This window comes from Phaethon aethereus (assembly GCF_964289735.1).
Source record: "Phaethon aethereus genome assembly, chromosome: 7".
In the NCBI taxonomy this organism is placed as follows: domain Eukaryota; kingdom Metazoa; phylum Chordata; class Aves; order Phaethontiformes; family Phaethontidae; genus Phaethon; species Phaethon aethereus.
The window spans coordinates 27,497,395-27,514,339 of NC_138583.1; the positions used below are offsets into that span (position 1 = coordinate 27,497,395).

At 43.3% G+C, this 16,945-nt stretch overlaps 1 protein-coding gene across 2 annotated transcripts in view; it reads right to left on the reverse strand.

The window, feature by feature from the left end:
* Positions 1–1,652: 1,652 nt before the first annotated feature.
* The window catches only part of SH3PXD2A (SH3 and PX domains 2A), a gene marked incomplete at both ends in the record, with an annotated part of 258,277 nt that continues 242,984 nt past the window's right edge, over positions 1,653–16,945 (reverse strand). For both annotated transcript variants that reach the window (XM_082002289.1, XM_082002288.1), the window contains 5 exons: positions 1,653–3,548; positions 3,664–3,783; positions 5,943–5,992; positions 6,876–7,210; positions 12,638–12,755. In XM_082002289.1, coding sequence (XP_081858415.1) covers positions 1,653–3,548; positions 3,664–3,783; positions 5,943–5,992; positions 6,876–7,210; positions 12,638–12,755 — 2,519 coding nt within the window. The remainder of the gene's footprint in view (positions 3,549–3,663; positions 3,784–5,942; positions 5,993–6,875; positions 7,211–12,637; positions 12,756–16,945) is intronic.

Here is a 16,945-nt window from a genome sequence, read left to right on the forward strand (position 1 = left end):
TGTATCATTTTGTGTAAGCCAGTAGTGAAATGGTCTGCCCCTTCCCCCTTAAAACAGATTTACAACGCTGCCTATTATTTAAAAGGAGCTAGATATTGATCTTGAGTGATTAACAAGGCCATCTAAAAAAGAAAAAAAAAGCATGACTTCCTCAAGTACAGTAGGGATCTAGCCAATGACATTTACAGTACAAGAGTTGGCTACCTCCAGAATAATTCCATATTCCAAGCCTATTCCAATGGATGCCTCTCCCATTTCCCACCACACTCCCCCCACCGTGTGCCACGTTTCAAAGCATGAGTTAAGAAAGGCAAATAGAAATGGAACTAGAAGAGGCAGCTTCCTGGACAGATGCATTGTAGACCTAATTGCGTTGATATTAAATCTCTGAGCCTGAGAAGCCCAGGCACACTTTCCAGAACAAATGTACTTTTTGGATTCAAGTGGGAACAGAAACACACATTTGGCTTCTACTTCAGTTTTCAGTCTCTTCTGGTAAAACAAGACAAAAAAAAAGAGTAAACCCAGAATGCACAGAAAAGAGAAACAAAACCACACAGAAAAACAATTCCCCCAAAATATACAAATTAAGGATGTGCAGACTGAGTTTGATGGCTTTTTTTTTTCCCCTCATTGTAAACACTGATGTTGTAGAAGGTTACACCTATTTCTAACTAATACCTTGGTGGGCCCTGCCAGCAGTCAGCATGCTTGGATTCGGACCAGATCGCAAAACCAGAAGTAACACATTTGACAGATTTGTCTTCAGTGTCTTAAGGGAATTTTGTACATTTCGATATTATGACAAGTTTTGAGAAACCCAACTCTGGGAAGAGAACCAACCAGGATCACCTGGCAGGAGTCAGGCACAGAACCAAATCCAGAGCCTACAAAGTCATCGATGTGCTTAAGCATGGGGTTTGTAGGTTTGTTTTTATAAGCACCAGTAGGCATCGCTGCCCTAGAACACCTGAAATCCCAACTCAAAGAACAAGACAGAACAAAAGGAAACAAAACCCCTCCAACCAACACCACCTGATTGCCTTTTCCGGTGAGTTAGCAGTAACAAGAAAACACAGCTGAAGTCAGAGACCAAATCTCTCTGTGATGAAAAGGCTCCAACTCTGGACCAACCAACTCTTGAGAACAGTAAAAAAAGTGAACATCTCTAAAGGATTAGAGTCTCTCTGTGTTTCAGAAACTCCCACTCGCTTGTTGTGGAAACGCATCCAAAACTCTTGGGTATTCCATGTACAGACAAGAATGAGGAGAAAGGGAGCCAAGATTGGAAAACAGAGTTTGGCACAAAACTCCTCAAGTAGATGCATGTGTATTTCTCTCTCACAAAAGGCACACATTTGGTTTCCTATCAATAACGGGAAAGATGGGATGTCATACCCTGTTACACATACAAGATTATTAACAACTTCACAAAAAGGCATTTGACTATGCTGCATCTTCCTCATAGTTGCTTACGACACATTAACCCCACAAACCTCTCCAGAACACGGCAGATTTGTCCTCAGCATAGACTCCTTTGTCCCTTTATACAAACTGGAGCACAGGGAAACATCTTTTTGTGTAGCAATTGTTTTTTCCACATGTACACAGCAGGAACAGTATAAATTAGGGAGGTTAAAGATATTGCAATATTAGTTCTTTTTCTCCAAGTAATTTGAGGGTACCCAGCCTTTGAATGGCTTCACACCATTCATGATCTGGCAGTACCACCAGCCATTTGGGTTCCTTTCGAGGACTTCCATGCAGACACCTTCCTGAAACCCTGCAGTCTCTTCATCCCCTTCATAGTCAGCTATGGAAACATAGATGTCCTTGAGATTGTTGTGGATGAACTGCGATTTCTCAATGGGCTTTGGCCTGACTGTGGATACAGGAATCCCATTCTTCTGGATGGGGAGGTTGGAGGTGGTCTCTGAGCCCTCTGTACCTGACCACTCAGGCTGCTTTCCCTTTGTGTCACCAGGCTGTGACCGTGCATTGCTGAAGGAGGAATTCCGACGGACGGTCCTAAGGTGATCTGTCGTTGTTAAAGACTCATTTCTGCGCAGGGAGCACGACAGGTTGTTTTCCTTTGGTGGTGGAGACACAAACACTGACTGTGGCCGGACAGCAAGTTGCCTCACACCATTCCTCATTTTGACTGGCCCTGATGTTTTTGAAAAACCACCAGGAGGTTTGCTTGGGATGGGTGGTGTCGCACGTTTGCTCTGGTTGATGGTGTTCAAAGCCTGAACCCTCTTCTCTATTTTCTCTAAACTGTTTGACTTGTTTTCATTCTTCCTGTTCCTGGCAACTGAGGCATCAGTCTCTCCTGATGTAGTTTCTCGCTGGTTATCAGGGAGAGCCAAATAATGGGAAGGAGCCCAGCCTTCCATGTCTCCATATTTCAGGTACCACCATCCACTGGCTTGCTTTTCCAGCACTTCCACTTCTACCCCTGCTGGGAAGCAAATTTCAGAATCCTGTACCTTTTGGTATGAGTCAGTGGTCACATAGAAGCATCTGGAGTAATTTTCTTGCTCAGTTTTGGCTGGATGGCTAGAGCAGAAAATGCCACGGGAAGGAGCTGTAATGATATCAGCCGAGCTCCTCCTAACAGGATCGTCTTGGCTGTCAGAAGCTGTGGGGGGGGGACTCTCAGACTCTTCACTTCTTGAACCTTTAAGTCCACCTCTGAGTTGCCCAGTTGGCCTCAGCTGACGCCTTAAAGTGCTAATATCCATCTTTTCTTGGCTCTGAGAATCTGCCTTGTTCAAGAAGGGTTTGGGCCTAACAATTGGCTTTGCTCTAATGGAAGGACTCTGCCCAGGCTCTTTCTTCATGCCTGTTCTTGGCATGCTACGTAAGCCAACATCTGAAGCTGACCTTGGCTTTGTCTCCTCGCTCCTGGAATAGTGACATTTTCCAAGATCGGGCTGGATGTTTTTGTCCGTCTTGAGCTTCACAAGTGATGATTTATGAGAGCTGGAACATGGAGAATTCCTTCGGACCAAGGAGAGAGAGGAGCTTTTCTGAGAATCAGAGTCTCCGCTAGATTCCTTATTGGACAACGCATCTTCCACATAACGCCTGAATCCCTCGTTCTCATAGATGGTCTCTTCTTCGTGAGCAACATCTTCTGAAGACTCTCCTACCTTGAACTTTGCTTTCTGAAGTGATGACACAGGAGAGGGCTTGAGGGGCTGAAACAGTCGTTTTTCAGGAGTGCCCTCTTCATGATGACTTTCACTCACTTCACACTCAGAGTCATAGCCAAAGGCAGGCACATCATACTCAGGTTCTTCGTATTTGAGCTTGTGGGGAGAGTCCTGGGTATCTCCTGAAGAAACCGTTCCAGGAGTTGTTCCTTCTTCAGAGTCTTTTGGTTTACTGGGAGGTGCTGGAGGAGGAACTTTTGGGCGTGTTAAAGTACTGGTTCTTCTGTTTAAATTTGGCTTCTTTCTCTTGTCAATATAAGATGCTGGAGCCCATCCTTCCTTCTCTCCAATCTGCACGTACCACCAGCCGCCAGAATTCTTTTCTATAACCTAGGAGATGACAAGGAACATGTTACTTATACAAAAATCTCAACTAATTGCTTTCACTCCTTCCCCTTCAACAGTCAAGTATTACAGTTTTTTCAGCTGCACTGTTAAGACTCACCTCTGCTTTTTGTCCTCCACGAAAGCTTATGCCATCAGAGATACACGACTGGAACTCTGCAATGGTGTAGTATTCCACTTCCACGGAGGGTGGCTCTGGTGGTTTGGGCAACTGAAAACCCTACAGCAAATAGGAAGTTTTGTCCAATTAAATCAAAGAAACAGTGGGCTGAACAGCAGTATGAAAAAATATCTGCCTTTATTCACTAAAACTCTTCCTTCTTCCTGTGCTACTTCCTAATGATAATTTCCCAGTTCTCCAGAGTGGAAGCTGATGTGTTTAGATGGGCCACAAGAGAGAAGCCTTTCAAAATACACACTGTTCATGTCGCCTTCACCAGCTATTAAAACTGTGATAATCTTTACCTGAACAGTAAAACATTTTACTGATGGGCCATAAAGCGTGAGCTGCCATTCCAGTAACAGTAACAAGAGCCCATTTACTCTGAGATTTTGTCCAGAAAAACTCAGTTCTGGATGGCTTGCCACAACGGCAGAAAACTGCATCACAACAGGTCTGTGATAGATTCTGCCTATCGTCAAATATACTACCTTAAAATGTAATCCTAATGAATTATTGCTCTTAATCTGCTGCTGGATTTTTAAACAATCTGAAATAGTCAGTGATATGAGTGAATGGGCATCTCTTATACGAAGAAACAAGGACAATATCATATACCCCTATGAAGAGCTTTGCTCATCTAAAGTGATAGTAAAACAGAAGGACTTTACTATAGGATGAGAAGATTCCAGTTCCTCCCCACAACAGAGGCGCAAAACCTCTACTCAATCACAACAGAACCTGCAGTTAAAATGCACAGAAGCTCCATGAGAAGCAGGACACCGCTATTTACAGCCATTCTGGCAGCATACCAGACTCTTCTAAAAGCTATATGCCTTTACACTGAGCTGTCACATTTTAGAGTTTGTTACAATTATTTTTAAGGTGATAAATGGGATAAGAGTCCTTTCAAGAATTTCAATATCAAAAGCTTTTCAGATTAGCACATTGCTCCTCTACAGAATGATTAGATGATGGTGAAGCTTCACAGCTTCTGCTCATCACTGCTTATGGTTTTAAGACAAGAATTACAGTATGTCAGAATCTCTTGAACACAGGTCAGACCTGCCACAGACAGACACAGGACAGCCAAAGACACAAAATGATGCTAAGCCATTAATGGGAGAGAGACAAATGGCATACTGTGCTTTATTCACACGCTCTACCATTTCTAAGATATACTTCTTGTAACTAACAATCCATGTTTCATCAGGCACAGCATGTGGCATTTCACAGAGAATGCATCACTGCACCTTAGGAACCATGTCTAACAAAGTTATAATGGGATGTTTCTGCACTATAAATGCTGAAATACAGAAGTGCAGCGTTAATAAAATGTCTTCAGATAATACGATGGTTTGGATTAAATGAAGATAATTTGAAACAGCAGACATGTTAAGGGTTTCACATATATTATCATTGTTATTTTTAGCATGGGATTAAGTATAAAGTTTTGCTAAAACAAAGTCCAACTGAAAATAATGCAAAGAGAAATAAGAAGAAAATGCGAATATGCTATTAATCTATTTTGTTAAGGGGCATCTCAGATGACACAGAAAAACTACAAGTCACATACTGCTCATAATGGGCACAGCAAAGATGGAACACTATGTATTGCCTAATAAACAAGTTATTAGCGTGACTTTTGTGCAAATAGATTACTGAGTAGTTCCCATCTGAAGATGAGAGTCCTAATCTCAAATTGGTCCAAACTTCCAGAATTCTAGTTTTGAGGACAAACAATCATAGGAGGTCTCATTCCTCTAGCACATAAGATCTCAAGTCGCTTTAAATATACACAAGAGTGAAGCTTAGCCGCCTCAAAGATGGTAGCAATGGAAGGAGAGGAGACGTTCCCAGTTGTTAAAGACAAGAGAAGGTCAAAAGATCCAGTGTGGGCTAAAGACGCCCAGAGGAACTTTTAAACCTCCCAAGTCAGCCAAATAGGCTTTAATATTCATGCAAAGAGCATAGTAGCTTTAGGATGTTCTCCCTTCAGTTCAATACCTGCTTAGTTGGGGCAACATTTTGAAAAACAGAGATCCCCAATCAACATTAGGATGTCCAGAGGTCTGCTCAGTACTTAAACAATAAAATGAAGAGGTATGCAAATAAAGGATCTCTCAGATACCCCCGCACCTTGTACAGTTGTAGGAAGTCTCCTAAAGCACCCGCACACCTACCCCCACTGCTAACATATACCATAAAACAATACAAACCAGACTGGATTCTCTTCGTGGGGGTGGCCTTGTTCTTAGATTTGGAGAACCTGAGCAGGAAAAGGGAGAGGGGAGAGTTTACTTAACTTTGTAAGTACTGCTAAACATATTCTTCAGCAGCTCTCCGCTTTTACACAGTTTGAGAATAGTAGCAGTCAGTATTTGCGATATTTAAGGCTTCTCTATGAAACAAGATAGGAAACTATGAGGGTATGTTAGAAATACCAAGATAGCTTAGCTATTCACCTCAGCTAAGCCAGCAAATTTAAGAGGAAATCACGCCAGAAAGTAGTGGATTGTATTTTCTGCTGGAACTGACCACTCCGATGGAGACTGGCCAGCAAAGAATTGGCCTAATATCTAGTTTTCCCCCCAGCAGTAAAAAAAAAAAAATCCACTAAATTAATAACACTCACACTATCCTCTGTCATATTATCTTGCCATTCCTTGCACAGACTAGTGTTAGCATCTGCATTTTGCAGATGAAGTAGGAAAAACACCATAGCAACCTGCTGCCAGGAAAACAGCAGAACAAATGCAAGAGAAGACATAGGTGGGCTCCTTGTGTTTAACACACCGTCACATCATCTGCATTACTGGGGGTGGGGGGCACATTTTAGAGTGTTCAAAGGAAAAAATCTTCTCTAGGTAGAAGAAAAAAAAAAAGTAAAAGCATATTGGCTAAGGTAAAGAAGAACCAGTCAGCCCTTGTACAAAGCAAAGTTAAATTTTATCACTTGTAATGAAGGGCCGTGTCTTGGAGTCCCTGCAGATCTACAGACAATGCAAAGATCTGCTCATGTAGATTTGGCTATAAGGCCAAGTCCTTATAGGGACTAAGGGACCTTAGCTGACAGGCAACGCCAGTCCTGAAAGGTAGAAAACAAGAGTTCACTGCAAGCCAGTGGAAGCCAGACTACTTTACTGCCTTACTTATTTGAGCTCTTTGTGGTGCTATCCTTGCTATGGCTGGGGATCCCTGGGCCAGTTTGGAAGCCTGCTTGTCTGGGGTCATCATGGCATTGCCATTAGAGTCATTGCACAGGATGGGCAAACTGATTTCCTTCTTGGTGATATGGGTTTCTGCCGTCTCGTTTTCTGCTTGAGTTTCCTTGTCAGTGGAGGATTTCTTGTTCAGCAGGTTACTGATCTCCATGATGTTTCCTATGATTTCCACTGGCCCAGTTAAATTCTTTTTCCTAGACGGAAGATCATCTTTAGCCTTCTTCAGATATGAAGCTGGGGCCCAGCCCTCTTTGCCTAGATACCTGCAGATGCAAAAGGAAACATCATGAAATCAAACACAGCCTTCTCATGCATTTCAGGTCTAATAGCCAAGGCAAAAGTGATGGATGATAACATAAAACAAAATTTGTGGTTCTCAGGTAAGCTTTTGTGGTCCATATTCATTTATTACCTATTGATTAGACATCTCAAAGTCAGCTGAGCTAGCAGTGAACTGTGAACTGCTGTTAAAAGGCACTTATCCTAAGGAAGGAGTCTCTCTGGATAAGAAATACAGCTACTCACAAGGTAAAGAGCTTCACCGGTTTGTTTTCTGCCGCATTTAGACAGTACTAGGTAAACTCAGCATTTTTTCATACAGCAAAAAAAATCAAACTAGTGAGTAAAATATTTTAAAAGTTTTAATAGTTCCTAGTGGCAACTCAAAACGGAAAAGGACTAAAATAAGGGTGTACAGAGCCCCTGCGCCTGCAGTTTATAAGGCCGCTGTGCAAGCCTCCCCTCTTGCAATTATAGTAACGAACACTGCCCCTCCTCCCATAACTCCCAGTCCTGTATGATCAGCTTCTCTTATGGAGAATATGGGACTCTTAAACCACTGCAGAGTGGTTTAAGCACTACAAGGTCAAGAAACAATTTGACTGAAGAAAAATGGCTTTGATGAAGACTCGTTTTCCTGAACATCCTAGAGGCTATTTGAAGAAATAAACTGGGAAATCTGAACAGACACCTGAATCCAGTACGTGTTCCCGGAGCACCAGCCTCAGCTGCTCAGGCTACACTTCAAACTGAAGTCATTCTTCCACAACTGGGCTTTTGGGAAGATGATTTTTCTAACTCCTGCCATTCCTAACACCTCAGCAGGGATTTCAGATTACAATCAGACTCCAGGGAGGATCACGTGGATGAACTCTGTTTTCCCTAATGAAACCCTAACTTGCTACAGAGTGAGTCACTGAAACCCTTCTCTCTTTATTCTCTCAAGATACCCAAAGCAGGCACTTGAACTGTGAGTGGGAAAGCAGGATCCATTAAAATCCCAGTCCTCAGGAAATGTGCAGGAAGCACAAAGGTTAAAACAGTAGGACTCTAAGGCTCTTTAATGAAAATGGAGACTCATTAGACAGTAGAGGAAGGAGATGGGGAGGGGAGGAAATATCAGCAAATCACTCCCTGGCAGATGAGTAACTTTGTCATGCCAGCGCTTGGATTCTGAGATTTGCAGGGAGATTTCTGCACCAGAGCACACCCTGGGCTCATTCACCACATCCAGACACTCAAGAGTGGCACTGGGACTTTATGGGGAGAACAGGAAAATGCAGTGTAGGTTTGCTTCCCTAGACTTCTTCATTAGTCTTCCTGTACAAAAGCAGATACAATTGCTGTACTTCTAGCAGTGACCACAAGGACCTTCCTATCCCAAATCCTACCTTTTCCTCCCTCCTATCTACATCAGCCAGGACACCAGAGATGCTGCTTCTCCATACATACCTGCCTTCTGTCACACATAAAGGCAAAGATAGGGGATTCTCCCCTGCTCAGAGAGTTTAGCAACAAGTTTCTCCAAAGATTCTGGTGTCAAAGGAAAGCATCCCAACAGCTCTGAGCTTTGTTTGCCACATGGAGACTAAGAAGAAGTAGAAAAATGGTAATGACTTGATTTGACTTCCAACAGACACACAGCATCCAGCCATTAATACTACATCAAGATCCAATTTGCATCTATGCAATCCTGTCCCCTTTGAGGCTTTTCTGATAAGCCTCAAACCAAGTCAAAAAAAAGAAAAGAAAAAAAAGGCCTCAATATGTGTCATGTCCCATGTTGTGGCAAGGAATCTCTCAGTACCATCTCTCAGTCTGTGAGAAAGCCACACTGGCCAATGCACTGAGCACTCCAGTTCCAAAGATTACCTTCAACAGAGCTTCATTGTGCAAAATCAGCAAGAAAAAACACTTTACATCCATCTTAGTTTGTGGGAGACTTAACACATTTAAGATCAGAAAGGCAGCCACAGGCAGGTTCTGTACTGGCTCGTTAGTTCTCCTGCCAACTGTACGTATTTGGATCAGCCCACATAACCCCGCTGCTTCAGCCACCTCTGATCTCACATAGTTTCTCCCAATGAATAGTAGCAGCAATAGCTGGACAGTTAATAACTCTGGGCAATATATCCTCAGTAGAGAGGCTGGTGCTGGTTATTTCTTCCTGCGAGTCAGTAAATTCAGCCTGAAGTTCATGCTGAGCAGTAGCTGCCAGCAACTGCCAGTTTATTTGTGCAACTTCACAAATAAAAGCTACTTATGTAAGTCAAATAGGCTTACATTTTTCACCTTAGTCCTTGAACTTGGCAGTTTTGAAGCCTTTGCAAACATCACCTTAGAAGACCACTTGATTTCCCCATTTTATAGGTGAAAGAACTAAGACAACTCTTAATCAGCTTCAGAGAAGTGCTGAGCAGGTAATGAACTTCATTTCACGTCTAAGAGTTGAATCACAAGCATTCTTCCCTCATTTACATTCAGAACCTGCTGGAGACATTTAAAACCCCACCCTAGATTCCTCCTCATTTCAGTGCCACTACCACCACTCAATTGCACTATATTCACATGGGCTGAGGGCTCAGAATGAGCCACAAAAATGAAGATGCAGGCAAATAGCAAAAGCTTTACTTAGTATATTGCTACTTACTTGGCCTGCAATCCACTTGGACACCACGAGATTACCTCCAGGTGACAGTAACTGATACAAAGCAAGATCTAAATAATGGACGCTAATGCCAGCTTTGGTCATAACGGGAAGCACACAGATCCACTGAAATCAGCAGAACGGTAAGGAGGATCCCAGGTGAGAGCCTTCCTTTCACTTCTCTGGAGTCCCAATGATTTTTTTAAAAAGTCATAATGCATACAGGGCAAACTAAAGGAAGACACCAATATTGCCTCTAGCTTCTACAGCACTGAACTGGGAGGGTCACAGAATGAGGTGCAGTGATTTGGTTCTTCAGTGATTCAAAAACCCTCTCTGTTTATATTACATGAAGGAAAAAAATGGATTCAAACCATAGGAATGTCAAAAGAAAGTCAGAAGTGCCTCTGTGAGTCTGACTGCAAGAGTCACATCTGCTTTCCAGCTCCAAAGCACTGGAATTACTCCAGAGGGAAGCAAACTAGGGGGGGAAGAAAAAGAAAAGAAAAAAAGAAAAAAAAAGAAAAAAGAAAAAGAAGGACAGGAAATGAGGATCAGCACATGGCCAGGAATTTGGGGAAATTACATATTTAAGGTGGAACAAGCTAATGTCTTTAAGGTGGATTCCATTTGCAAGTTGCTGGATTTGTTTTTATTTCTACATGTTGATGTGTGCATGTGTCTCTAACCCAGTCCAGCAGGCAACAAGGCAGGAGGATTCAACTGCAGTCTCTTCCTGCTCCCTCTCCCCTCACATTCACTGCAGGAGAAGAAGTTGCTCCTTTTAAGTCACTCAGTACTCAAAAGCGCATTGGTGCAAGAGAGGAATCCTTTTTTGAGTGGTACCTAACAGTATTCAGAGCAGTTTAAGTCTAATAAACAGCACAAGAAATTGCAGATCAGCTACCCAGGCTGCAAAAGACCAGCTTGTAGGGATGGATCACAGCATCAACATTTCCAAGAGTGTCGCCTGTGGAAAAAAACCAATCATTTCTAAGCACAGTTTAATCCTCCAGCAAGACTGCAGCATAGTGCTCAAGAGCAGCAAAGAGGATGATGGCTGACACCCAACACACTCGTCACACACATAAGGGGAGCACCTAACCCACATTTCAACAAGAACAGGGGTTGCTCAACTCAAAATGCCTTTTACAAAAAAAACCAAGGGCATGCTGCTTTCTTCAGCTACCATGGGGTGGCTGGGGCATCCACTCTCCTTGCAGTAGATGACCATGGAAGAGCCATTTAAGCCACTGCAGCAAAATGTCACTGTCACAAGAATGCACTTCTGCTCTACAGAAAAATGTGTGGCTTGGGTTGGCCCAAAGGACTGTGTGAGGAAAAGGGGAAAAAAAAAGAAATTCTGCTTATTGTAGAACTGTTAAGGCAAAGGGTGAACCTACAGTAGTAATAAGGCTGCATTTCAGAAGGAGAATACCAAAATAAACTAAAGTGGCCTTGCAATGTTTCTCCCCTCAGAAAACCTATGTGCTCTTGATTCCTCTAACTGCAGCTTTGGATTCCACTTCTGTGAATGATTAAAGGAGGAAAAAAATGTGACCTGACCAAACCCAGGCATTTTTTAGTTCTTCCTATCTAGAGTGCCTTCCTGGCTCCACTGCTATCTTATTAGCATATTCCCTCTATGGGAGCATTAGACAGAGGAAAAAAAAAAATCAGTTTTCTAAGTAGGGGACATCAAGAAAAACAACAACATTGCTTCAGTCAGCATTTTCATAGTCCTCATTCATAGCTGATAAATCAAGCAGAATTCAAACAAAAGCAAGTTATGGCTTGGGGAGTGAAAGGGGAAGAAACAATCACTATAATTACAGGCTGAATGGAAAAAGAGATGTTTTGCACTGCCCGAGAGATAAGCCTCTGTTTTTAAGCTACCTGTTGTATCACATCTTGTTAAAGAGAAATGGGATGTTACAGAACTGCTAGATTCACATGTAGATAAAAACCAAGGGGCAGAATCATGAAAGATCACTAAAACCTCAGTGCTGCATGAACGTAGATGGAGAAAAGTCCATTAAGTACTCATCCCGACACCTTGTATCACTGAGACATTACCTAACTTACATTTTCCCCATAAGCATTTAAAAAGGGGATTCTTAAGTCACAAGTCTCCTCTATGACTACTGTTTCAAATACATAAGAAAGTTTGATACACGATGATAACTTTGCCTGCCCTTGGAATCCAGTCCCTCTACATTAGGAATATCTAGTGTGGACAGGCAGAAATCAGGCAAATTAGTTGAAACTGTCAATAAGTTTGGAAAAGGGCTATAGCCAGCAAACTGATCTCTTATATCCCTGAAAATAGCACAACCTGCCCCAAACAGCTCAAGAGATCACAATCAGCCTTTCAGCATTGCTATAAATAGATTTAAATGTGTTGCAGAATAACTCTTATACTGGAAACATATTAAAATTACACACAACAGAAAGCCTTGTTAGGTCTCACAGATCTTAACTCAGATATGGGCTTTTAACTTGAAGGAATTAAAAAACCCCAAAAAACTACAAGTTCAGGAATTTCCCCACTGGAATGGTCCACAGCTTTTGCAGACACTGTAGTGTTACTTTAATCACCATTGTATGGTCTTAGCCTTTTCTTTACATTTCTTCAAGAGGCATTATAAACAATTTGGGCTTCTTTGCCCAGCTACAGAATTATTTAAATGCTAACAATAAGTGAATGATCAGAAAAGCCCATTGTCACAGGATCTGCAGCAATCTGGCTGCACAGCTTCTTTACCTTATGTACCACCATCCTTCCAGGTTCTTTTGGATGACCTCCACGGTGACCCCTTTTTCGAACCCAATCTCGTCCTTCCCCTGGCTGGCGTACGGCTGGATAGTGACATATTTCTCTTCTAGTGAGGGGAGAAAAGGCAACATCAGTTAGGGTCAGAAATTAGTCCAGCTGTTTTTCTGTTCTGCTTGCTTTTAAACTGTTATGCAGTGATTACGTGGAGCCATTACAAAAGGCGGAGCCCTGCTCAGGGGCCCACTGATTATTTATGCTGACGACATGATAGATAATCAGCCCCTTGCCACTACCCTGCTGCTGATAATCACAAAGTGTTTCCATGCCAATAATGACACAAAGTCCCCAGAGAGCTTCCCCCCTTCTTCCCGCCCCCCTCCAAGTTCCTCGAGCGGGTAAGGGAGAGGATTTGAAGCTGGACTTAACTCCCATACTGTAACTTGACAGAATCAACCCGGCTGCCAAGTCAGCCAAGCGTCACTGCGAGAGCTCCAGCCAGTTGGCTCTTCTGAACACGTACATGGCTGCACGAAGCGTTGTGTTACTGAAACCTGAGCCCTGCATCCCGAGAGGGACTGATCCTCCCCAGCTCAGAGGGGCTGGCCCATCACACTGCTCTCCTTGCACCTCCTGAACAGCGTAGGTCTACAGCAACGAGCTTGAAACAGTATTAAAAAAGTGACAAAAGAATATAAGGGTTTTGTGTTTGACAGGAGACCATACAGCATCTTGCACTCATGTGTTGTGAAGTGTTTTGCAAACATACTTTTGCTAAACCTTATTCCAGAGAAATACATGAGTGGCAGTGGTAAAGGAGAGCTAGAACTAAGACACATACTTCAAAAGCAAGGGCTAGATTTCAGGTATGGTGTTTGAGCCAAAAACTTAGCATCCCTATTCATCTGCAGCAACTATCTGCCTCCCAGCTGGGCAGAGGTGAATAGACTTATGGAGAGCAAGCCAATGAGCAGAGCAGAACAGACACTTTTACAGCATCTTCCTCCACCCACCAGAAGTCATTTACTGTAGCATTTCCATCACACTCCAGGTCAACCTTTTCCTCTGTTAACTTAAAAAATTACCACTGGCATTGAAAACGTGAACTACCAGCCTTGCTCTGCAGCAGCAGACATGGAAGGTGTTACCAAATCCCTCTCCTGAACCCAAGCTACAGGGTATGTAACAGCACGAGTTTCTGCAGCTGGATGAAAGGCAAGGCAGGCAAAGCAATAAAGCACAACCCAACTGGCCTTGCTAGCACTTTCTACCCACAGTCACAGCAAAGCACAGCTGGGAATACAGGGTTGTCGGTGCACAGGAATGGGCAGGACATTAAGCGAATCTTAATCCTGACCACTCCAAAACAAAAGAGCTATGGAAAGGTTGCAGCAGCTTGAGGCAAACACTCTTTTGGAGAGAGTGAAGCAGACCCAACTGTCTGTTTGGTTTTGTGGCTCAACTGCATTTTGTTGCTGGGTGAAGCATGGAAACTTTGAAGAAAAAAAACCTTACTGAGACAACGTAACAAATAATACCTTAGAAAAGGGGAAAAAATGTTGGCAGAGCATCTGATGGCAGAAAATTCAGCAAAGCTAGATTACTAAAGTCAACTTCCCTTGATGGGTTGCATTTGGATCCTTCTAATTCTGAAGGGGTAAAACCTGTCAAAACCTTTGCCTTCAAGAGGAAAATGCTCTCTCCTGCTCTCCCCTAGGAAGGCTGCTTGAGCTGTTTTACCACTGTCGGAATTCCAGCTAGTTTGTAATTAGCACTATCAGGATACGACACCTTCCCCACAGAAATACACTACTACAAGATGGGGCCTGAGGAATGAAAACTAGGTAATGAAACCCGGCTTCAAACTCACAGGACAGTTCTTCTGGCTGGGTTTCTGCTCTGCACAGTAAAGGCAGACTCATTTTTCCTCTATTTCAAGTGACTGCTGCTGAAGGAGTTACGAGCCCAGTTTCCACTGCATGCAAAGCCCCAAGCACTGAACTGAATGGCAGAAGATGCCTGGGCAGCTACAGCTCGTCCCTGAGAGGAGAGGCCAAGGGAAAGTTCAGGTGCACAGAGCTGCAGCACTGTCCAGATACACATTGCTTCAGACGCTGCCAGGATGTTTCTAGGACAGTAATAAAGAGCTAAGCCACATGTTTGCTGAACGTTGGAAGAAGGCCCTGCTTTGTCTCTCCCCCATACCAAAGCCACTTTATAACCCAGGCTATCAGAGTTCACCCTTGCCACTACAGCTACAACAGAAGTTTCTCTGTTCATCTTATTTTTACCACATGAACAGCAAGTCCCTGTTGCAGCTAAAGCTCTTCTGCTCCTCTTGCTGGGCACAGTGGTCTCCCTCTTCAGGGATGTGAACTCCCTCCTGCAGAGGACAGGGTAAGAGGCCACAAGTGAGGTGCTCACTCCTGGATTTCAACACAGCTTCCCAAAGTCCTGCTCCAGCAGGACTTCTCCCGTGTGAGGAACTGAGACAGTGGTCACCCATCAACCCTAACAGCATTTCTGAGTATAATCATTCAAGGGAAATCAAAGTTTGAGGGGAGGGTCCTTTGCAAACTAGGATGTAATCATCTTTCAAACATTAAATGCCCTCCTCCCGCACACAAACCCGCCCTCTCCATTCCCCATATAAATGAGTGGCTTGCCAGGGAAAAGGACAACAGATCCATGCAAGCTACTACAATAGCCAGCAACTCCTGCAAACACAACTTCTGGGCCTGCAGCTATGCATGTGGGCACATATCACTGCTCTACCTGTTTATTATTGCCTTCCTCCCAGCTACCAACTCCTGGACTTCCCTTCCAGTTAGTTTCAAGGTAAGGCAGAAGAGCAGATATCCTCCAACTCCTCTCATTTTGGCTGAAACAGGCCAGGAAGGACTGACCATGCTGTTGAGTGGCACATTGAAAAAGCAGCTGCCAGCTGCATGGAGAAGCCCCATCCTCAGCTGAGAAAGCTTCAGTCTCTCTCCTGAGCTTGTCACCATTGCTCAGGTTTACTGAGGAGAGAAACTGCTCTTGAGCAGCACCCTGCCCCCAGCATTGAGATTACTGCTTTGTGTGTTGCAGCTCTCACCTTGCTGCCTTGCACACACCACACTCGATACCACCCGTCAGTGGCTATGAGTGACCAGAGACACTGGCCAGCTCCAGCAGCTGAAACACTGAGTTGCTGAGGAAGATGAAGCCCTGTCCAAGTACTGGGATGCACAGGTAAGACTGGTGGGCTTTTCTGAGCTGCCGCTGTCTTAGCCTGTCCATGAGCACCATAGTTGCTTAGATCTTAAGTCTTTTGGCTTTCAACTCAAGACTACCGCTACACAGAGGGGGGGGGGGGGAAAAAGAGACTGAACGAAGTTAGAAAGGGAAGAGAGAAAAAAAAGTTATTCCATGAAGCAAGACAGTGTTAAAAATTCACTTGGAAAAGAGGGTCCTAAATTTTTTTTTTTTTAGCAGTTCTATTTTTACGCCTACAGATCAAAACCAGGAAGCCACCATTACAACTTCCCCTTGCAAAGTGCTTTCACAGCAGAAATTACAGCCATTTCCAAGATTACACACGTTTGGTTTCTTTCAGTGGTGGAGGGGATACCACAAACATACATGAGGTTTGTAGCTTAAACAGTATTCTGGAGATATGGGCCCCCTTGCAACCCAAGTGTAATTCTGTTTTGCTTCTCAAAGACTATCTCTAGCCAGGGGATGTTTTGCATAAACCAAGATTTGCTGAAGGGAGCAGTGGAGCTTTCAGTGGATGTGTCACTTAAAGAGGACTGATGTAGCGTTCAACGTATCAGATTACTATTCAAAAGTCTTTAAGAGAAGATATTTGACACTTCATGACTGATACATAAAGTTACTGGAAAGACTTAAGACAGATAAATGGTTTCATGTGAGAAGCAGCAGCGCATCAGCCAGTAGAAAAACAGTGCGCTGTGTTACACTGAAAATATGAAATATCATGCTGGTTTTGTTCAGATACTATGACAGGCAATGGTATAAAACACGGGTCAGTGAACCATCCCAGACCTACCATCAAAGCTGTATGCCCAGATCTACAGGGAATACAAAAGTGTTTAATTTTGATTCATTAAGTTTTGACTTAACAATTACCAGCAAAAAAAAAAAAAAAGGCAAACAAAAGTATAATTTGTATTCCTCAGCTGCAGCTTCCATCACAATGTTGAGGTCAAGTGCGCAGAACAAACTTTACTATGTGCTACAAAGCATATACATCCGCTAAAAGGCTGCACTTTGGAAATAATGGGATGAGAGTCC